Source organism: Sminthopsis crassicaudata, chromosome 3, assembly GCF_048593235.1.
Source record: "Sminthopsis crassicaudata isolate SCR6 chromosome 3, ASM4859323v1, whole genome shotgun sequence".
Classification (NCBI taxonomy): domain Eukaryota; kingdom Metazoa; phylum Chordata; class Mammalia; order Dasyuromorphia; family Dasyuridae; genus Sminthopsis; species Sminthopsis crassicaudata.
This window is the reverse complement of record NC_133619.1, coordinates 521,821,654-521,842,307: the sequence shown is the minus strand read 5'-3', so window position 1 is coordinate 521,842,307 and position 20,654 is coordinate 521,821,654. Positions and strand designations below refer to the sequence as shown.

Below are 20,654 nucleotides of genomic sequence, written 5' to 3'. Positions count from 1 at the left end.
GGAACTAAGTAGATTGAGAAGGGGGAAGTTAAGATATTTGAAGGAGCATCATTGTGTATATAGAAGACTCCTGATAGGAGAATTGAAATTAGGGTAGAAACAAAGACTGAACTCATTGAAGATATAAGGAGAATAGCCTTGGATTGATAGATAACAGTCATCATGACCTGAATTGGAAGATAAATTTTGATAATGTGAACCTCAAGGAGAGATAGGATGCTGAGTAATGGTGGTAGAGACAGTATAGAGGGAGTCTCAGAGAATTATATGAGCTATTGTAGAACAAATTATGAACCACAAAAACAAAACAAATGGTGATCACAGTAATTTAAACAACTTAGTAACCAATGATGACTTCAAAGGATCTTTTGACAGAGAGGTGGTAGACTATTGGAATAAGGCCTTCATTTTCAAACATGGACAATATGTTTTGCTTGACTGTACTTCTTTGTTAACAGGGAAGATTCTATTGGAATGGGAGAATCATTAGGAAATAACAGTGTTTTTTTTAAGAGTATCAATAAAACAGTTTAAAAGGAAAAGGAAGGACATCTAGAACATCCAGTTCTGCTGATTTCTGGTGTAGGGATTTTTTTTTTATAGTTGTATTTTCTGGATCACATTTTCTATGCAGTTTTATTTCCAGCAAGAATTGTGATTTATTAAAAACTCCACCTAAAATTTAAAACTGCATACACACACACACACACACACACACACACACACACTTTATACTAGTTCAAAAGAATGAATCTCACTAGAAACTACAAATGACAATAAGTTGTTTTTCTATGGCTATTGTTCCAACCTAGCTCTTCCTCAACAGTTGAGTAAAATGAAATATAGATAGGATTTGTTATTTCTTGGAACTTTCATTTAAAGACATTCTCTAACAATACCTGTCTGCATCTTTTCTGTAACTTGTATTTATAGAGTAGTCTATAATAGATTAAAATGTAATTGGGGAATATTTAAAAAGAAATAATATTAATATTTTAAAAGGAAATTAAAAATACAATAGAATGTCAACATGTGGTTTTCTAAGTCAACATACATCCTTCAGGGATTCTTATGTCCCGTTTAATTGCCGACTTTTTATTTGAGATCATTGATCAACAGTTCTCAGAGGAGTAGAAATGAGCAGAACTGGAATCTTATCCTGGTTTTGCTACATGGGTGAGTCACACAGCTAGCTACCTAACCTATCGAAGCTTTAGTACCCTTGTTTGTAAAATGACCAGGGGAGATTAGTTGACTGAGAAGGTCTTTTTCAGATGTAATGCTCTATTGTTGAGTAATCACCCAGCGAACAACATGACTCCTTTTGGGGGTTTCCCTCATTCTATGTAGCATCCAAAAAATCAACAGTGAATCCATATCACAACAGATAAGTCGAAAGTAGAATGGAAATGCTTTACAAATTGTAATTAAATATGAATGTGTTTCCTTCCTCCTGGAGCAAGGATGCAGAATGTTAAGAAGGGAGGTCAAGAGGAGTCTGCCTTATATATCTGACTCTTCCCCCAACTTCTCCCCTCTTTCTGGGTTTATGTGTTTAATCTTAAAGTTTAATAATAATCACAAGAGGCAGCACATCATTGCCTCCCTGTCTGGTTGAGAGATTTACAACTCAAACTCATGGCAGAGGGAGAAATTGGTTCAATCACTTGGAGTAATGGTACATGGAGAGCCAGTTGGGCATGACTGCTACTTAACATGAGGAAACCAGGCTGGCTGCATTTAGTGTGCACGTTCTCTAATAAACACGTCATGCTCTAAGGTGAAAATTAACATCAACCCCTCTAAGCTCTTCTCACCAAGTGCCCTTCTCTCTGAAGTAAATAAATGAGGCATAGAAGAATGGAGACAAAGTAAGGTAGCAATGGCCTCCCACGAAGAAATTACATGGCCAACTTTTGCACAAATAAATGCTTTGATATTGGTTTTAAAAATAGGGCATTCTTTTTATTTCCCTTTTCTTTTAATGAGATGTGATTTTATTGATGTAGGGAACTTCTGGTGAGGAACTACTTCTAGTAATGAAGGTTTGTACTTGCTTTGTGACTTAGTATCTGAGTTATTTGGAGTAGTGATTTCAAAACTTTGTTGAGAATGCACCTCTATTAATTAAAAAAAATTAGGAATATACCTCCCTAACATATACACACACTCAAACATACATCTGTGTATGTATATGTATATATATTTACTTATTTATAAGTACATGATGAAGTATTGTGTTAATAATTATGTACTCTAAAAATGATACAAAAATAGAAATATAAGAGAAATACTGATTGACTTTGGAACCTATATGGAATTATTGGAGTTTATTGAACAGAATAATTATATTATCAGACTGTTTCTTTAGGAATATCATTATGGTAGTTTAGTAGAGATTGAATTGGAGAGAGGAGAGTCTTGAAGCAAGTGGAAAAATTAGGAGACTCTAGGTGATAAGGGCCTGAACTTGAGTGATAGATGTGTGAACTTAGTCTGTTTTGTGTCTATATATAGTGAAGGGGTAGTATTGTTGGTTTGGAGACAAACCCACAGTTGGTTACTGAGGGGACAGTTAAATGCAACTTATCTTCCCATTGTATAATTAGTTGATTGTATGTCCATTAATATTATTCCTTGACCACTTGAGGATATATTGCATTAGATTACTAATCTGGGGCATTGAGAGGTTAAGTGAATTACTCAGGGTTAAACAGATAATATACATCAAATTAGGGAGTTGAATCCATGTCTTTCTGACTCTCTATTCACTAGACCACTTTGCCTATTATTATTTCGTTTCTGCCTGAGTCACTTTTCCCTTAACTTTGTTCTGGATCACCCATTAAAGATCTCACTAAAGGTTTCTAGGCAGGTATTTTAGTAGTGGGAGTGGACTGATATGCCTTTTCATAGTGACCTGATTCAGATCCAAGAGGGTGAAGGAAAATGTGGAAGGAAAGACACAATTTTCCATGAGCCACATTACTAAGATCCCAAAGAAATAACTATCTGTCCTCCATGAACATGTTGCTTAACTAGGTATCTAAAGAAATCTTATAATCATGGAAATAAAGGGAAAGAGAAATAAACTTTTCTTTTTTCTTCCAAGCACTGTTTGACCTGGCAAAAGGGGTAGCCTGATCTCAGAAAAAATATACCACAGCTTATATGAATATTATGGAACATTATTGTTCTGTAAGAAATGACCAACAGGATGATTTCAGAAAGGCCTGGAGAGACTTACATGAACTGATGCTGAGTGAAATGAGCAGGACCAGGAGATCGTTTTATACTTCAACAACAATACTATATTGATGATCAATTCTGATGGATGTGGCCATTTTCAACAGTGAGATGAACCAAATCAGTTCCAATAGAGCAGTAATGAGCTACACCCAGCAAAAGAACTCTAGGAGATAACTATGAACCATTACATAGAATTCCTAATCCCTCTAATTTTGTCCTTCTGCATTTTTGATTTCCTTCACAGGCTAAATGTGCACTATTTCAAAGTCTGTTTCTTTTTGTTCAGCAAAACAACTGTTTGGACATGTATACATATATTGTGTTTAATTTATACTCTAACAAATTTAACATGTATTGGTCAACCTGCCATCTGGGAGTGGGGAAAAAGGGGGAAAATTAGAACAAAAGGTTTGGCAATTGTCAATGTTGTAAAATTACCCATGCATATATCTGGTAAATAAAAACTATTTAAAAATATATACCACAGCTCTGAGATCTGACGTAGAAGATCAGCCTACTGTAATAGGCTTCTGTTCTTCTAAGGGAGAGAACCAGGCAACTTGGGTTTAAAGTTCTGTAGTAGCACCAATTCCACAAAGGACTAGTGCTTTCAGGATTTATCTCACTATAAAATTTTATGGAGATTATGTTCATCCAACTTTTCAGCATGCAAACAAATACTCTTGCTTTTCCCAAGCATGGGACTACCTAATTATTTATATTCTGTTGGTCTTGCAGTATTTCCTCTTCAGTCGATTAGAAAATATGGTGAGGAGTAGGGTGATAGGCTGAAAGCAGAGTGGCAGGAAATCTTCATATTAAAGTACCAGTTATTGTTATTGAGTTGCTTCAGCCATGGCTGACTCTTTGTGTCTCCATTTGGAGTTTTCTTGGCAAAGATACTGGAGTAGTTTGCTATTTCCTTCTGTTTTTTTTTTTACAGGCAAGGAAAACAAGGTTAAATGATTTGTTCAGGATCACCCAGCTAGTAAGTGTCTGAGGCTGAAGATGGATTTCCTGGTTCTAAGTCTAGTGCTGTATCTATTGTGCCAGATGTTACCTAAAGTTCCAGTACTGGTACCCAAGAGAGACCTTGGTGGGCAGAGTTCAGTCAAGTATTTAGTATGATGTTAAAAATAAGGCTCAAATGTCTTTATCTAGAGAAGTAAAATTTCTCATAATCTTCAAAGAGTTGGCACTTCTTAAGTGGTTATTCTTGAATTATTGAGTGCCAAGCAGTAAGCATAGCATGCTATATCAGGAGCGGTCCTTGGTATCACAAAGGCCTGTGTTCACATGCTGCCTCTGATAGCACTTGGATGTATGATCCTGGGCAAGTCACTCAGTTCTCAGTTTGAAATTCTCTCCTTTTTTCTACTCCCTTCCCTTCCCCATTAAGAAGACAATAAACAAGATGCCCATTACATATATGAAGTTACACAAAACATATTTCCACATTAGTCATGTTGCAAAAACATCAAAAATACAAACAAAAACAAAAGTTAACAACAAAAAAATCCAAAACCCTGAGAAAAATAGATACAAATATTATAATTCTACAAATGGGTAAACTGAGGCTCAGAGAAGTTAACTGACTCAGCCAATATCACAGAGCTGGTCAGGATTAGAGTTAAGACTCAAACTCAAATTACTTATCTCTTGTTTTGTTCCTGGTTCAGCAAGGGAAAGATGCTCCACAGGATTCTGAGAATCTGTCAGATAACCCCTTTGAAATAAGGCAACTTGGACCCCTACATAGTTTAGATGGTCCAGCATCATAGTGATCTCCTCAAAGTGACTGACTAAGCCAGGAAAACATGAATAGGACTCTTTAAATATCCAGCAGAGAGATTCACCTTCAGTCCTCTTGGAGAAGACTGGCACCTCTAGGGTCCTTCAGACAGCAGGCACCCCCTAACTTTGTTCCTAGCTCTGAGATTCCCCTAGTAAAATAGCCTCCATGAACTCAACTCTGGAAAGTTAAACAACTTCAAAGTTAAACAGACGACTATTTAAAGTTAAACAGCTCAAGTAAGTATTGGGCTCTTTTTTTTTCCTTCCTCCAAGTGTACTGAAGTGCTTTTTAAAAGCCCCGGTTTCCAACGAGGACTTGGGGGTTAATTTTCAGCATGGTGCCCGGGGATTTAGCTGTGGGACTCCCATTACCAGTAATGGGAGTCATGCAGCTTCATTTCATGCACACTACACTGAGAACGCACCCCTCGGTAGCTACAAAATTTTAGTTTTGAAATTGAACCTCGCTATCTTTTTTTTTTCTTCCTCTTCTGAAGAACAAAGCAGATTTCCCCAAACACCCACATCACCCGGCAATATGGGGAGGCCTGAGGGAGAGAAAGGACCAGAAGGAAGAACTAGATTTGAAATGTTCTTATCCACATTTAAATCCCCCCCATAAGGGCAAAAAATAGCTGCCCACTTGCTGACAGATAAGGCTATAGTGTCTCACCCTGATGCTGAGCTCTGAACCCCATGAAACCTGGCACGTGGTTTGTGCCATCCAGAACAACACCACGAAGCTTCTCTAATAACCTGAGCCCTGCTGCCTGTCATTAAGGGACCTCTCTCATTAGGCTTCTCTTTTTAAATGGCTGCTATCATCTGGTCCCAGTGTACATTAAATCCCATTATAATTATAAACACACTTCCCTATAACACTCTCTGCAGATTTCATCCACACTGCCTACCCCCTCAGGGCATCTTTGCACTAATAACAACTCAGATTTGCTATTTGAGTTGACAACATTAGGTCCCAACACCATTTGCAATATGCCAGAGAAGGAAGGAAAAGGAAAAACCGTCTCTTCTTCAATCAAGGGGATCTAGGGGGTCACAGTGACCCAGGTTCTCAGAGGCTGAGAAAAGATTGTAATATTTCTTTATGTTCCCTCTGACTCCCTCACTCAGAGTGGCTGATACTTGGGGTGTCCAACATCAAATAGAAGAAACCCAAGTTTGTAACATTCACTGGTGCTGGGTCTTCCCAGGGAAAATACTGAAAATATAGTGAGGATAATTATCTGTATTATTCAAGCAAAAAAAAATTTTTTTCTACTTCACTTATACAAAGATAGCAAAATTGTGATTATCTGGAAACCTGTAAAAAACAACAAAACAACAACAACACACAACTCAACTTTTTTTTTCTCCCCTATACTTTCATCCTTTAAAAGGACTAAATAGTTATAATTGTTATTCACAATATAACCAAAGGGACTCTGCAAGATCCTACAGAAGTCAGTTTACAAAGTTTATTGAATACTTACTATATGCAAAGACTATTGCTAGATGGTAAGAAGGCTGTAAAGCAGAATAAGATGAAGTCCCTGCCCTCAGAGAGCATTATTGAGAAAAATGGGTTTACTATGCTCAAATTCCAGTCACTAAGTTAACTGGTAGATCCTAAAACCTTTTCCAGTACTAAAGAGTTTCAGCTATTTGCCAACCATCCCTTGAATTTATGGCCTTTTCTTTTCTTTTGCTGGGATTCCCAGCAAATTTTGGACTTGGTTGCATGTTTTCCAATCATTAGGTTTCTGAAAATAAAATGTAGTTTATATTTTAAAAGATGTGCTTTTTAAATATAATCCATAGAGAATTGCTTACCTTCTTAGGGAGAAGGGAATGAAAAGAGGGAAGAGAAAATTTGGAAAACAAAAATTTTATAAAAGAAATGTTAAAATTTGGTTTTACATGTTATTGAAATTTAAAAGGAAAAAAAATATTCTAATTACTAAGAAAAAAAATTGACTTTCTTTTTAAAGCAAATTATTCAACCAGAAGGCTTGAAACAGAAAGGATTATAGTATTTAACTCTTAATTTACAAAAAAAATGTAATTCATCATCATAGCTCATTTCCCAAGCATGATGGTTAAATTGGAATCTTATTTTAATGTAAAATTCCCTTCTTTTGTCTGAATTATCAAAGATCATAGGTTCATAGATTTGGAGCTAGAAGGAATATGAGAGGCAATTGAAACTTCATTTTATTTTATTTTATTTGAGACCTCATTTTAAAAGTCAAAAGCCTTATCCAGTGTAACCTAATAAGACAAGGAATCAAACTCAAAAATCTTTCTGACTCCAAATGAAACATTCTATCCACTATGCCCCCTAGAGTCTAGTCTGAGTCTTCAATGATCCAGGTAAGTTTCTATGTGGGCCATCTCCAATAAGATTTTGTCCTTTTTTTGGCTATATGTGTGTTGCCCTCTGAACTAAAGGGGGGGGACCAGAGCAAAAACTTATCTTTAATGCTTTTACCTTCAGTCCTTCTTCTTACCATTTCTGAATTCTCTTTATTTCAGAAGCAACATAGTACATTGAACCTGGCCCTTATAAACATAGCTTCTTTTATTAACATACTTTTCTCAGTTTATCTTTTTAAAAATAATATATTTTTATTTTCAAAATATATGCAAAGATAGTTTTCAATATTGATCCTTACAAAACCTTGTGTTCCAAATTTTTCTCCCTCCCTTCCCCTTACCTCCTCTCCTAGAGAGCAAGTAATCCAATATATGTTAAACATGTGCAATCCTCCTATACATATTTCCACATTTATCATGCTGCACAAGAAAAATCAGATCAAAAATGAAAAAAAATGAGAAAGAAAAAATACGCATTAGTTTCCTTATCAGTAAAAAAAAAATAATAGCACTATTTATCTCTTGGGTCTGAAGAAGAAAACAAACCAAAAAGCCCTATATCTATAATTTAGTTCTTATAATTACCTCTCACATTTTTGTTGTTGTTTGTAATATTCTCGCTAAAATGTAATATTCTCTGTTGAGGTTGTTCTTATTTGGACTTTTATTTGTAAAGATACTACCATTTCCTTCTCCAGTTCATTTTATAGATGAGGAAACTGAGACAGAGTTAAATCACTTGCCCAAGATCACACAGCTAGTGAGTGTCTAAGGCTAGATTTGAACTCAGGAGAACTCCGATTCAAGCAGTTTATCTACTTTTCCTGGCTGTTTCTTACATCCCTCTGTTCAACAGTCCTAAGACTGGAAAACTCAGCCACAGCTCTTTAAATGTGTATTTCAAGTAAAAACGAAGGGAAAATAAGGTAATTTATTCTGTTTCTAAGGATGACCTTACCTAATTTATGCCTGGTAGTTGGGAATTTATCCTAGGAACACAGGAGTTAGAGCTGAAAGATACCTTTTGAGATTATTGAATCCAACACCTTAATTTTCACAAATAAGGGAATGGAGGGCCAAAAAGGAGAGGTGAGGTGAAATCAGTGATTTCTGGATGGGAGAGAAAAGAACACTGAATTTGGCACAAAAGGAGCTGGGTTCCAATCCTATCTTTGATGGTTATTTATCTGATTTTGGCACAAAAGGAGCTGGGTTCCAATCCTATCTTTGATGATTATTTATCTGATTTTGGACGTCACACCTCTTTAGGTCTGTTTCCTCATCTGAAAAATGATGAAATAGAATTAGAAGCCCTCTAAGGTTTTTTCTAACTCAAAATCTGTGGTCCTATGGCTTTTTAGGTCATATTGTCCAATATAGTTTTTATTTTACAGATGAAGAAATTGAGTAATTTAAGTTAACGTGTCTAAACAGTAACAGAAGCAGGATTAGAACACAGGTCCTTTTTTGCTCCAACCCCAGTATTCTTTCCATTACATTTTGACTTGCTCAAGAATCATGCCACTAGTTCCTTAAAGAGATGGGATATTAATTTTTGGCTTGAAATCTAATGCTTTTTTTGTGCTGTACCTACCCCATTGCTTCTGCTTTTAAGGACCTAAAGAGGTGATTCAGGCTTAGTCATATTGAAGGAAAGGGCAATCACAAATACAACATCATAAAATAAAGAAGATGATTTCCCATCCAGTTGCTGCTACACAGAATCTCTGAACTGGAGACTCTCATCAGCATTCCTGGGACCCAAGGACACAGCCCTAGCAGTAAATGGTAGAGACTCTGGTGGAGGAATTGCCGCTTTATCTGGGCCCAATAAACCTTATCAAACTGCTGTGCAGCCAGCCTTCAGTGCTAAGTAGAAATGCTGCCTTCCAGCCCAAAGCTGGCACCTAGCCCACAGGCTCTCCTGCCTCTCTCTTTTTGTTACCTTCTCTACCTCTTAAATTCAGGCATTAATCTCTCTTTAACACTTACTAACAAGGTTTAGGCTTTTTAAAGGGCAGAGTTTATGAAGCAAGGGAGATTTTCCTCATAAAGTGAATTTGGGGAGGAGGTAGGGGATTGGAAAAGAAATGGGGGTGAGATTGTTCTCACTTCTCTATTGTTTCTAGTGATTCTCTCCTTTGCTGATTTGAGGATTAATGGGAGATTAGGATCTGGGGTTAATTATGTGTTTTTCTGGCTGCTCTGCTCTTAAAAGGTGGTTGAGTGAATAGGGACATCTAGATACTTATTTCCAATTGCAGCTAGGCAGTGTCAGTGAATTCAACAAGTTTGGTTTTTTTTAGGGATTGGAGGGTGGGGAAGGTGTCTTATTTTTCTGTGGTTGTAGTCAATGAAATCCACTTGGTTAGTGAAGGTGCATTTCTCCCTCTTCTTTCTCTGCCTTCTCTCTCACTACGGTGTTATTAGCTCTCCAGTTAAATCCTTCCTCCTTTTACTCTCCCCCAACCCACCAACTTTTGTTAGAACGAGAGACGCGTTTTTATTCATTGGCAGTACACTAAATTATGAACCACTTTTAACATCAATACACTACTATTATCAACGGTATAATTTGATATTACGTTATTATAATGCAGTATAAAGAATGATAGTCAATTCAATTCAATCAACAATCTAATGCAGTTCAATCTTCAAATCCCTGTAACTGATCCATCTCTTCCATCTGATCATCTCGCAATTCTTATTTAGAAATCCTCACTTCTTTGACGTCCTTGCAAAAGGAGAAAGAGGATAGTATGTGTTTTATCCGGATTTTCTAATTTCGGACTGTGGTGGAAGTGCCTGGTAAACCTTAATGCTCTATTAAAAGGTGTTAGTAATGATTCTTACGATATTTACACGTAAGCTGAAACCCCCTCGTGAGGTCAAATCAGAGTTCCTGACCTTAAATAAGCCCACGAGGGTCCAGATATCAGCAAACTTCAGAGTTGAAAAGAACCCGGAGGTTGAAGGAGTGAAGTGCGTTCAGGCTCCGGATTTTTTTTCCCCCTTTGCTTTCTTTCTCAGTTCCATTTAGTCTCCCTAAAGTATGGGGGGAAGATTCCTAATGTAGACATACAGGGTTCGATGATCTCGAATATATATATATATATATTCCTTTGGGTATGTATGCATCCTGGGTAAAAAAAAAAATCTACGACCCTGCTCCATTCTCACGCGTGTCCAGAACAGAACAGATCGTGGGGAGGCGCTCATCGCTCGAAACCTCGTCCAAGTCGGGTACAGCTTTGGGCCAGAATGCCTCTAGCCCTCCTTTAACCTAGGTCTGCTATGCTTAGGTTCCTCGGGATAGCAATGCACCTCCCTTCCCTCCCTCCAGCATATTTAGGGGCGCCAATTTCCACCACTTGCTCCTCCATGTTTACTGTCAGTCGCCTCAGGAGGAGACCCCAGGAGCTGCTCCTTCTAGTTGGCCCTCTGCAAATCTCTCTCCAGATTACCCTTGGGGTACTAGGAAAGAGAAGCCAGGGATTGAGGGGTGTCCCGGGGCCATCCGCGAAGGGATCAGATTTACTTCCATTGTCTGCCCAAAACCGGGTTCTGGTCTCCACTTGTCCCCTAAGGAACAAGGCGCCATCTGGGGAAAATGCGGCCGACTTTTCTGGGTCCCTTGTCAGTATCATCTCAAGCACTTTGCGCTGCTCTGACAGTAGGTTGGTGAGGGTGGGGGGAAGCCTAGAAACCATCTCCCCCCCAGCTAGAGACCCTCCGGGATACTGCTACAAAGCAAGAAGTTTCCCTCTGGCACCGAACTCCTCCTCCTTTTCCTCCCTGGATCGGGGTCGGAAAAATGGGGCAGGCGTTTTGTGAATCTCGCCTCCCCCCCACTCTCCCCTACTCGGAGATTTCCACCTGCTCCCTTCCCACAACCCACCCATGTCAGAAAAATCTGCTCTGGACGACAGCTTTGCAGCCCAGAGGATCGCGGGGAGAGCAGGAGTCCGAGGGGGTAGGTGGGGAAGAATACACTACAAACAGGTTAGAAGCAGAAACTAGGGATGCAAGATTGGGGGAAATTATGCTTGATGCCCTGAATTGAGGGGGAAAGGGTCAGGCATACTCTTAATTGGGACACGTACACAAACTGGGAGAAAACTTCGAGCCTAGAAGGGTGGGTGGCGGGAAGTGGAGACACGATAAAATAAAAAGCAAAAACTGAAAGGGGGTGTACAAAGCTGGACGCTGTTGCTCTGGCTTCCTTCTTCTTTTCCTCTTTCCAAAAATCCCCGCGTTCCCCAATCCGTCCTCCAGGTCCCCTCTTCCCTCGGCAACCGAGCCGCTCGCGCTGCCGCCCCAGCAACAGCTAGATGTCAGGCGAAGCCCGGAGCCGGGAAAAGCAGCAGGCAAGGGAGGGGACGGTGGAGGAGCGCCCGGCTCGGCCAGCACAGGGGGTGGGAGGGCTGAGCCCGGGGAGAGGAGGGGGGGTGAGGGAGGGAGGAAGGGGGGCAGCTGTGGGCAGGGAGCCGCGCTCGGCCGCCAGCACTAAAGATGGAGAGGCGCCGGGGCCTCGCAGGGGAGGGGGCTCGGCGTTGACGTGGGACGCGGCGGAGGCGCCGCAGCCGGTGGTGATTTGCTAACCTCGCAGCAGAGAGGAGTTAAGGGCGATGAGAGCGGGTACTGCGAACTGCCGGGCTATGCCGCCGCCGCCGCCGTAATACCGAGAGCAACAGTTCCACCACAACACCCCTCCCAGACACAGACACACACACACCCCCACAGGCACGCACACCCACCCCAGAGCGCACGGCTCGGCAGCGGTGAGTGGGGGGCCGGGGAGGGGCGCACGGTCTAGCCGGCGCTGCGCGCCTGGGCGCACGGGGGGCTGGAGAGGTCCGGGGGGGGCGCGCTCGCTGCGGCCACTCTGGCCCATTGGCTTCGCCTTATTTTCTTTGCCTTTCTCCCCTGCTGAAGCTGCTGGTGCTGCTGTTGTTGCAGCCGCCGCCGCCGCTGCTGCCGAGGGGGAATAAGGGGAGAGCCCCGGCTGTCAGCTCGGGCGCAGCTGCCTCCCCCCTGCCGACCCCTCCCTTGCAGGACAGGGTCTGGGTGTAAGAGACGGGGCTGGGCGGTCGGTTGGGCTAAGGGGTGGCTAGCGATGGGGGAGGCTTTGTATGGTCAGGGGAAGGCGGCGAGCCGGGAGCCGGTCAGGGCTCATATGTATGCCGACTGGTGCGCGGGAGCGAAATAGGATTGTGGTTATTTATTCGTGTATTTATTTACTGGCCGGCTGGGCAGCTAGGATCTGGGGGCCGGGACTGGGTCTGTTGGGAGGGGAGTGCGAATTAGGACGTGTTTCGGTTTTGTTTCTTTTGGGAAAGAAAACAAAAACGTGAGGATTTATTTTTCTTGCGGTGACTTGATTTTTTTTTGGGGGGGAGTAAAGGAAAGGGGTCGCATAGAGTGACCAGGTCTCTGTGTGCATGCATGTCCCTTTCTCCCGGGAGCCGGATTCTTTTCTCCTGTCCTCCCGCCGGGACTGGCCGCGGAGCCCGAGCACTCCGTGCGCTCTCAGCCGGCCGCAGGGCGGGTTGTGCCGGCGGCGCTGCACCTGATGCATTTGGGATGCCTGGTCTCACACTCACGCACAGGCACGCTCACTCACACAAGACACTCTCACACTCGCACACCGACTGGCAGGCAGGCAGGCAGGCACCCGTCTATTCTCTCACGCTCAGACACTCGTATTCACACACAAACGCAGGCACTTTAATGAGCACACTCACATAAAGACACGCACTCTCACACTTAGCCGACACGCCGGCTCTCCGGCTGGGTATGTTTGTTACAGACTCATTTGGCTAGATACTGGCGTTTCTAGTCACCTCTGATCATCCCTTGCCCTGCTCCCACCCACCCATTTCTCTGCAGGGGGGCGGGGAGATGATGGCTGCAGACCCCTTGTTGGCTTTTCAGGAGGAGGATGGCTTTTGTGTTTTTCTTTTCATCTTCCGTCCGTCTCCCTCCCCTTTCCCTCAGATGGCTGGAGATTCTGTGTCCAGTCGTCTGGGACTCGATTTCCCTCCCTTGGGTCTTTTCCTCAATCCTACATTCTCCTTCCTTATGGTTTCCAACTCCCCGAGAAAAGTTGATTCCTCAAGTTTTCCTAAAGTCATTTCTGAGTCCTCCATGGGGTTCTTTCTTAAGTTGGAACTTGGGGGGGGGGGGAAAGAGTCGTATGAGAATGTTTCTGCTGCTCTTTCTCTCAGTCGAGTGCTTAACACTATCTTTCTCCAGTCCCCAGGATTCAGTTCAAAGACCATTTTGGGTGCAAAAATGTAGGTGGGAGAACAGGAATCGGACGTTGTTGCGTTTTCCCTCCTTTAGATAATGGATCTGATAGGAAGAGAAAGATTGGGAAACTGAGCCAAGTGACTCTCCCCGATCAAACTCCTAATTATTTGAAAACCTCATATTTTTCAAGTAGGAGCTTTCCATTATACTTTAAGCTTCCTCCACCCCTTCCACCTGGTTAAGGGCCACAGAGGTACCTTAAAAAGGAATAGCTGACTTATTAACCCCTTCAGTCTTACTGGACAGATTTACCACTCCCCACCTCCCAACCCCCTCCTCGGGCTCAATTTCCTTGGGGCCTTAGGAGATTTTTCTGAGTATGTGTGTGAGGGGAGTGTCCTTCCTCCTAGCTTCTCTCCAGTTCAGTCAGTTATTGCCAACAGCTGGGTGTGAGGGAGTAAGAGAGAGGGGGCTTTTCACTATTCCCACCGCCACTGAAGTCAATCTGGGAAACCAAGGAGGTCTGCTAATGACCCTGAGTGGTCCTTATATCTGATCCTTTCCTTTTTTTAGTTTTGCTTCAGGGGTAGATATATTTACAGTACTTCTAGTCAGGGATTATTATTTCCCCATCATACTGGTGCCCACATTTCTAAATCCTGTCCCATGGAACAAATTTTTATCCTAGGTTAGACATCCTAGATCACAGGATACAGCATATGTACTTTAGAAACTCCCCCTTGGCCTTGCAACTGATATCTCATGCTGATCACATTCTGTCTATGTGACCTAACCATACACTGCTTTTCAAACTCTCCTATCACAGATCTATGGTATTACATACACACAATGCTCTGTCTAATACTGTGCGACTTTGGACAAATATATATATATATATATATATATATATATATATATATATATATATATATATATATATATATATATATATATATATATATATATATATATATATATATTTAATCCCTGTGCCATGTATGTAGGATGGGCATAATAAATGTTTGTAGTGAATTGAGTTAAATTCAAGTCTCCTAACTTCTTTGAGTCCAAATTTCCTTATCTGAAAAATGGGGATAGCTGTACTTGCCTTGCCTACTGATGTTGTATGTAAAGCAATATAAAGAGATACAAAAATGTGAGTAGTTGTTATTCTGTAGGCATCTGTCTACTGTGTGTATTGCAGCCACAGAGTGTATTTCTAGTATCTTATACTAAATAAACCATACCTCCCTGTTCTGGCTTCCTCAAATGTTCCTGTCAGAGAATGAATAATAATAATTGCACTTACTCTGTGCCAGGCACTGTGTTAAACACTTTGCAATTATTATCTCATTTGATCCTCGAAACAATCCTGGAAGGTAGGTGCTATTATTAGCTCCACTTTAAGGATAAGGAAGATGAGACCAGGGGAGAGTAAGTGATTAAGTACTCAGGGTCACATGGCTACTGTGTAAAGCTGGATTCAAATTCAGATCTTCCTGACCTTAAGATGGTCCTATACTGCTGTGATATCTAGCTGCTTCAAAGCTGATGGGGATTAGCCCAGAAGTGAGGGAGAAAGGCAGGAATTAAAATTAAAGGATGTCTTTTGGGGGCAGAGCTGGACATTAGCTGACTGATCATGATAGGGATGTAGGGAGGAGAGCAATAGCCATTCATGGGTTGGCCTCTTGCAGGGTCCTGCCCTTAGCTCTCCTGGACTTTGCCTCTGGGGCTGCCACACTGAAGAATGGGAGGGTGAGACTTTGGTCTGTTCTGGAACTTGGAGGGCTGCCCCAACAAGAGCTGGAGAGGAAAATCTTAGCTCCTGTGTAATTTTGTGTGCTGAATTAAAGGAGGGACTAAAATGCTTGTTATTTTTCAGGATTCATGTGTGAGTAATATCTCTGGAGGTGACTGTGGAAGATAATGCCATTCCTCTAAGCTAAAGCATTTTAAAAGACCCCCCACTCTCCCCCAAACCACAGAATATAATTTGATTTTGATTTCTCATTATATAGCTGTTGGTAGCATATCTGATGGAGTAAACCTGTTATGGGTGTGGAAAAGGAATAAAGGCAAAAAAACCTTCTTTTCTTTCCCACCAACTCTGATCTTTTAAAATCAGGCTTCCAGAAAGGAAAAAAAAAACAAAAAAGAAAAATCCTCCCCAAATCGCACATCTAAAACCCTTCTGCTTCCAGACTTTGGTCAATCAAAATTTATTAAGCAACTACTATGTGTTAAGATTTTCTTACTCAGGAAACTTTGTTTCAGAATTTCCTCTCTTCTAGGGACTATAGAATAACCTCTGTGTTTCCTCCTTGATTTCGTTTTTCTTTCTCCCTAGCTGACCCTACAAGAGACCAGAAGGAAAGCAGCCTCATGCCTAAGCCCCGGACAGTGCCATGGATCTGACAAAGATGGGCATGATCCAGTTGCAGAACCCCAGCCACCCCACGGGGCTGCTGTGCAAAGCCAACCAGATGCGCTTGGCAGGGACCTTGTGTGATGTGGTCATAATGGTGGACAGTCAGGAGTTCCATGCTCACCGGACAGTCCTGGCTTGCACCAGCAAGATGTTTGAGATCCTTTTTCACCGAAACAGCCAGCATTACACCTTGGACTTCCTGTCGCCAAAGACCTTCCAGCAGATCCTGGAATACGCCTATACGGCCACCCTGCAGGCCAAGGCCGAGGACCTGGATGACCTGCTGTACGCAGCAGAGATCCTGGAGATCGAGTACCTGGAAGAGCAGTGTCTGAAGATCCTGGAAACCATTCAGGCCTCGGATGACAATGACACGGAGACCGCCATGGTGGACGGCGGTGCTGAGGAAGAGGAGGACCGAAAGGCAAGGTACCTCAAGAACATCTTCATCTCAAAGCATTCCATCGAGGATGGTGGGTATGCCGGCGTGGCCGGGCAGCACCTCCCTGGAGCCGTGGCAGAGCAGAACCCGTCTGGGTCCACCTCCTTCGGCCTGGCAGCCATGAGTCCCACCAAGGCCGCTGTGGATAGCTTGATGAGCATTGGGCAGTCCCTGCTTCAGGGAGCCCTGCAGCCTCCTGGAGTGCCCGACGAGTCCAGCTTGGCCAGCGTTGGGCGGCACCCTGGAGTGACCGAGGTGAAGACTGAGATGATGCAGGTGGATGAGGTGCCTGGTCAGGACAGCCCGGGAGCCGCCGAATCCAGCACCTCGGCAGGTGGCGGGGACAAGGCTGAGGAGAGGGGCAAGGATGGGCCTGGGACGCCCACCAGGAGCAGTGTCATCACTAGCGCTCGGGAGTTGCATTATGGACGGGAGGAGACCTCGGAGCAGCCGGTGCTCCCTACCGAAGGCAGCCAGGCCCCACCTGGCCGGCCCGAGCACTCCGTCGCCTCGGCTGACAAGCACCTGGGCATCTATTCTGTTCTTCCCAATCACAAGGCGGACTCGGTACTGAGCATGCCATCTTCTATGACCTCGACCCTGCACATGCAGCCAGCAGCCCTGGCTGTCTCCATGGACTTTAGCACCTATGGTGGGCTATTACCACAGGGTTTCATCCAGAGGGAGCTCTTTAGTAAACTGGGTGAGCTGGCCGTGGGCATGAAGACTGAGAACCGGGCCGTGGGGGAGCAGTGCAGCGTCTGTGGGGCTGAACTTCCAGACAATGACGCCGTGGAGCAGCACAGGTAGGATCACACTCTTTCTTCTGGGCCTCCGAAGGATCAGTTCATCTTCTGAGTCTAGAGTGAGGGGGCTACATGCCCGAGGAATAGTAGACAAACACAGCTAGCACACAGGGAGGGCTGGGCCTGGATGCAGTTCTAATCTGTCCTCAGACATTTAACTCTGCCTCAGTTTCCTCATCTGTACAAATGAGTTGGAAAAAGAAATAAATCCCTTCAGTATCTCTGATACTATATATTTCAGTATATCACACAGGGTCTCAGAGTCAGATATGACTGAAATTAATTGTGCAACAACAAAAACATATGTGGGGGGCTTTAAAGTTTACCAAGAACTTTATACCTGTTGGCTAATTTGCTCACACAGCAAGCAGGTGAGGGAGGTGTGCCCCATCTTACCGATGAGAAACCTGGGAATGAGAAGACCCAGTGATAAATTTGCCTGAGGTAGATCAGCTAATATCAGAAGCATATTTGAACTGTGGTATTCCTGACTCTAACACCAGCACCTAAATGCCTAGAGTTAGACAGTGGAGAAGTAGTTCTGGTACTGACCTAGAGTTAGATGGTGGAGTAGTACTGGTTCTGACTTAGAGTTAGACAGTGGAGAAGTAGTTCTGGTTCTGATTTAAATACTAGAGTAAGACAGTGGAGAAGTAGTTCTGGTCCTGACTTATAGTTAGATGGTGGAAAAGTAGTTCTGGTCCTGACCTAGAATTAGACAGTGGAAAAGTAGTTCTGGTACTGACCTAGAGTTAGACAGTGGAGAAGTAGTTCTGGTCCTGACCTAGAGTTAGTGGAAAAGTAGTTCTGGTCCTGACCTAGAGTTAGTGGAAAAGTAGTTCTGGTCCTGAACTTTAACTCTAAACTAAGTTAGATGGTAGAGAAGTAGTTCTGGTCCTAACCTAGAGTTAGACAGTGGAAAAGTAGTTCTGGTACTGACCTAGAGTTAGACAGTGGAGAAGTAGTTCTGGTCCTGACCTAGAATTAGACAGTGGAAAAGTAGTTCTGGTACTGACCTAGAGTTAGACAGTGGAGAAGTAGTTCTGGTCCTGACCTAGAATTAGACAGTGGAAAAGTAGTTCTGGTCCTGACCTAGAGTTAGACAGTGGAGAAGTAGTTCTGGTCCTGACCTAGAGTTAGACAGTGGAAAAGTAGTTCTGGTACTGACCTAGAGTTAGACAGTGGAGAAGTAGTTCTGGTCCTGACCTAGAGTTAGTGGAAAAATAGTTCTGGTCCTGACCTAGAGTTAGTGGAAAAGTAATTCTGGTCCTGAACTCTAACTCTAAACTAAGTTAGATGGTAGAGAAGTAGTTCTGGTCCTAACCTAGAGTTAGACAGTGGAGAAGTAGTTCTGGGTGTCTCTCTCTGGACAGATTTCTTCCCAGATTTGCTCTTTTTCTTTTGTGTTTGGGTCTCTGATTATTTACCTTATTTTGGAGTTTTTTTTAGACAGGGTTTACCATTTCCTTCCCTAACTCATTTTACAGATGGGGAAACTGAGGCAAACAGGGTTGACCTATTTTGCCCAGGGTCTCACAGCCAGTTTGTACTCACGAAGATGAGGCCCTTCCGAATTTCAGGGCCAACTTTCTGTGTTGCCTTAGCTGTCTTTTAGGTTCGGTATGTGTGTATTATTCAGTCTCACATTCTCTGGTTCTCAACCAGTAGTACCTGCAGAGGTAAGAGCAATATAGGTTAGAATGTTGCAAAGAGTTTTTTATCTTAGCCACAACCTTTTTTTTGGTGGTGGTGGCTGGTATAGCCTCAGGTTCTGAACTCTGTCCTTAGTTCTAGTTTAGCTTGTGGACTTTTTCCTTTGAACCTTTTTGAGTTAAGTGGGGAAGAACCCATGTTCTGATGGATGGATTTGATAAACTGGGCCTGACAGTCTCTGTTGGGACCTCAGTTTATTTTTATTCATAATGGGCTCTTGTCCTTGAAAGGAGAGCATATCTTCAAAGGGCTTTTGAACTTATCACCAATAGGTGATGAATAATTACAGATGGGATGAATAGTATTATTTTTATCTTGCTTTAATTGAAATATGCATGTAAAATTTTATTTTTGTGATGCTAATCTAATTTTATAAAGTTGAGAAGTTTAATTTTCTTTTGTTTTAAACTTGCCATGTGAAGTTTTCTCCAAACTCCTGCCCCCATTCTTTTTTCATTTTCTGGGGTTTTGGTGGTGGTGTCCCCACTTCTTGTCACCCACCCCCTCCACCCCTCTCTATCCCAGCCTCTACCACAGACATGAAAAATTGCTTATAAAACCTGTTCTGCTCATACAGGTTTTTAGCAATGAATGTCATTGCGGCTTTGTGTGTCCGGTGTGGGGGTGGATTGGAATCATCTCCACCCTTCTCACCCTAGGACTGTGTACCACACCTGATCTAATCTCAGCCCAGCCGGAATCTGTTCTGATATTGCCCAATGGGTAAGCCTGAGCCCCACCAAGTAAGATATGGAACATGCAGCTGAGCTCAGGTTAAAAGTAGTAGCTCTTTCCGGAGGTACAAATGACAACCAATACAAAAGTGTGTTTTTTTGGCACATTTATCACTTTCCCCACTATGTTCTAAAAATGACCCTTACCAAATAATTTTGTCATCTTTTATTGTATATTGATATTTAATGTTAAACGTTATGGAAAATGAAGGCATGGCAGAAATATTTTCTCAGCTTTCTAGTCTTTAGTTTACAGAAAAGGAAAGGTCCTGTATTGTGAACAGAGTAGTTAAAGGTATACTGACTCTAGGAGGCTGTTCTCCCTTAACTGCAAACCAGCTTGCACACTATGGAGTGCTCCCATAATACCCAATAGAATGTCCTTGGTTTTTGCTGCTCTGATGCTGTTTTTTGTATCACCAGAAATGAGTGTAAACAGTCAGTCGCAGAATCTCAGTTTTAGAAGGAACTTCATCGATCATCTAGATCAATTAATATCTCATGGGAATCTCCTCCAAGATAGCCAACAGATGGGCATTTGGATTTTGTCTGATGACAAAGAAGAAGGGATCCCAGATAGGGAGAGCTTATTCCCTATCCCCTTCAGTCATCCCATCTTTGTTAGAAAGTTTTTCCTTATATCAAGTAAAAATCAACCTATGTATGTCTCCCCATTGGAAGCCAGCCTTCTTTGTCTTTTCATCTTGACTTATGTCATTGATTTCTTCATTGGGTAGACTAAAATTTGCTGGAGACTTAGTCGTGTGGCTTATGTGCATTGCCCCATTGTATGTTGCTATGTGTTTGGTGTTTGTATAAGAGAGTGGAGTCTTTGGGAGCTCTTCTTGCTGGTGCTGCAT

General features: G+C 42.5%; 1 protein-coding gene across 1 annotated transcript in view; it reads left to right on the top strand.

Annotated features, from left to right (window-relative positions):
* Positions 1 to 11,901: 11,901 nt before the first annotated feature.
* Positions 11,902 to 20,654, top strand: part of ZBTB16 (zinc finger and BTB domain containing 16) — a 244,531-nt gene continuing 235,778 nt past the window's right edge. The window contains exons 1-2 of the mRNA XM_074304216.1: positions 11,902 to 12,197; positions 16,019 to 17,347. Of these exons, the coding sequence (XP_074160317.1) occupies positions 16,077 to 17,347 (1,271 nt within the window). The 5' untranslated portion in view covers positions 11,902 to 12,197; positions 16,019 to 16,076. The remainder of the gene's footprint in view (positions 12,198 to 16,018; positions 17,348 to 20,654) is intronic.